We start from the raw sequence: 1,790 nt of genomic DNA on the forward strand, positions 1-1,790 counted from the left end.
TATTCCGAGGCAGGGCGCGGCGGGGCGTGTATGAAGGGAAGGAAAACCCTTAAAAACCCGGAAGGAAAATCGTACACCCGGCTCGGGGCAGCTTGTAAAATAGCCCCACCCTATGACGACCGATGAAATGGATACAGAAAACAAACAAGGTTACGGTAGCAGTCGGATTCGGATACGACAGCGCCCGGCGCGGGGGAGGTGGCGTCCTGGCCGCCCCCGTGTCGGCTCCAATGGAATCTCTATTGGGGGAATCATACGACAGGCGCGCAGACGGGTGCCCCGCAGGCCCGTCTGCGACTCGAATTGCGTCTGCGAGGCGTGAGGAGGATGGGGGGGGAGGAGTTCCCCTCCTCGGAAGAGAACCTCCACTCCTACCCCCCCATCGATGACGGGGAGGAGCCGCGCTCTCTGGAGTGGGAGGGCGACGGCTGGGAGGGGCGCGACCTGAATATACTGCTCATACCACCGGAGCAGTATACTCGGATCGTTTTTGTGGAGGAGGAGCAGACCTCCCCCGAGCCGGACTCGGATTTCCTCCGACTCCGGGGAGGCAATAGTGGCGACGACACACCACCGCCGCCGCCGCCGCCGCCACCCCCTCCCCCCGAGGATGCCGATCAACCGGGCACCTCGGGGGAGGGCAACACAGGGACGCCCACCCGCAGGCCGCGGCCCGGTCCGGCCTCCAGCAGGCCCGGGTCACGGCGCGGCTCCATCGCGTCTGGAGGTGGGGGAGTGCTGTCGAGGTCGTGCTCCACGGCCTCGATGGCATCGCTGGACGGAGAGGGCCGCAAACGTCCATACGAAACGATAGAGATCCTCTCGGGGGAGGAGGACGATAAGTCCAAACCGAAGAGGACGAGGGGTCGGCCCGCCTCACACCGAAAAGATCAGGCCAATGTGAGGACAGCGAGGCAGCTGGAGGAGGACCGCCGGGACAACATCACTCCCGGCGAGTCCCCCAAATCTATCTCGGCGAAGAGGGCGTCTGAGAGGGCTGCGGAATACGCCGAAGAACTGGAGCAGCAGCCCCTCGAGGCCATTGCGGCGGTGGCCACGCGGGAGTTGTCCCTGCTGGCGAGGTCCGTGGAGCGGTCGCGAAACATAAAGGGCGACATCGTGAGGGATCTGTGGGGAGTTTTTGCCAAGCTCTCCGCGGCCCTCATGGTGACCGTTAACAGAGCTAGCGACAATAACGCGGACGGAGGCTCCACGGACGACGTGGCCACCGGCCGCAAAAAGGAGAGAGCCCGGGCGGAGGAAGTGAAGTGGCTAAGATCCGAGAACGACCTCCTCCGCCGGGAGCTGGAGGCGCGGAGGATGGAGGGGCAGGATAAGAGATCCCCCCGCCACACCCCTCCCCCACCACGGGATCCGGTGCCGGCTGGGGCCGGAAACCGCCGGAGGAGTCTTGCCCCGAAGGAGCCCCCAACACCTGGGGCTACCTCCGGGGAGGACGGGGCGAGGTCCACGGTCAGGATCACGGAGGAGGACCTGAGGGCGCCGTACTTCAGGCCCCCTCTTCAGGGGGTTCGGAAGCAATTGAACCCCCTGGCGTACGACAGCGACCGGGCCTCGCTCGCAGACCGCGCGGCAATGGCCCCCCCCCAAAAGTAGGAAGGGGAGGAAGGGGCGAAGGCGCGCCGGCGGCGGCAGCGAAGACGAGGAGGAGGCGAGGTTCGAGAGGGTCCTCTCGAGACTACTCCCTCGCCTCCTCCGCGAGATGGGGGTGGTCCCCGTGCTGGGGAACCGGCGCCCGCGGGCTGCCGGGAACGGGGGCGAACACCAGC

At 66.3% G+C, this 1,790-nt stretch overlaps 1 protein-coding gene across 1 annotated transcript; it reads left to right on the forward strand.

Annotated features, from left to right (window-relative positions):
• Positions 1-327: 327 nt before the first annotated feature.
• On the forward strand, positions 328-1,617 carry LOC108721293 (zinc finger CCCH domain-containing protein 18-like). The gene has a single exon (XM_018445770.1). It carries the CDS (start codon positions 328-330, stop codon positions 1,615-1,617), a length of 1,290 nt encoding a protein of 429 aa, XP_018301272.1.
• The last annotated feature ends 173 nt before the right edge of the window (positions 1,618-1,790 follow it).

The sequence above is a fragment of the Mycetomoellerius zeteki genome, unplaced genomic scaffold (genome assembly GCF_001594055.1).
Source record: "Mycetomoellerius zeteki isolate Tzet28-1 unplaced genomic scaffold, Tzet1.0 scaffold1667, whole genome shotgun sequence".
NCBI classification, from domain to species: Eukaryota; Metazoa; Arthropoda; class Insecta; order Hymenoptera; family Formicidae; genus Mycetomoellerius; species Mycetomoellerius zeteki.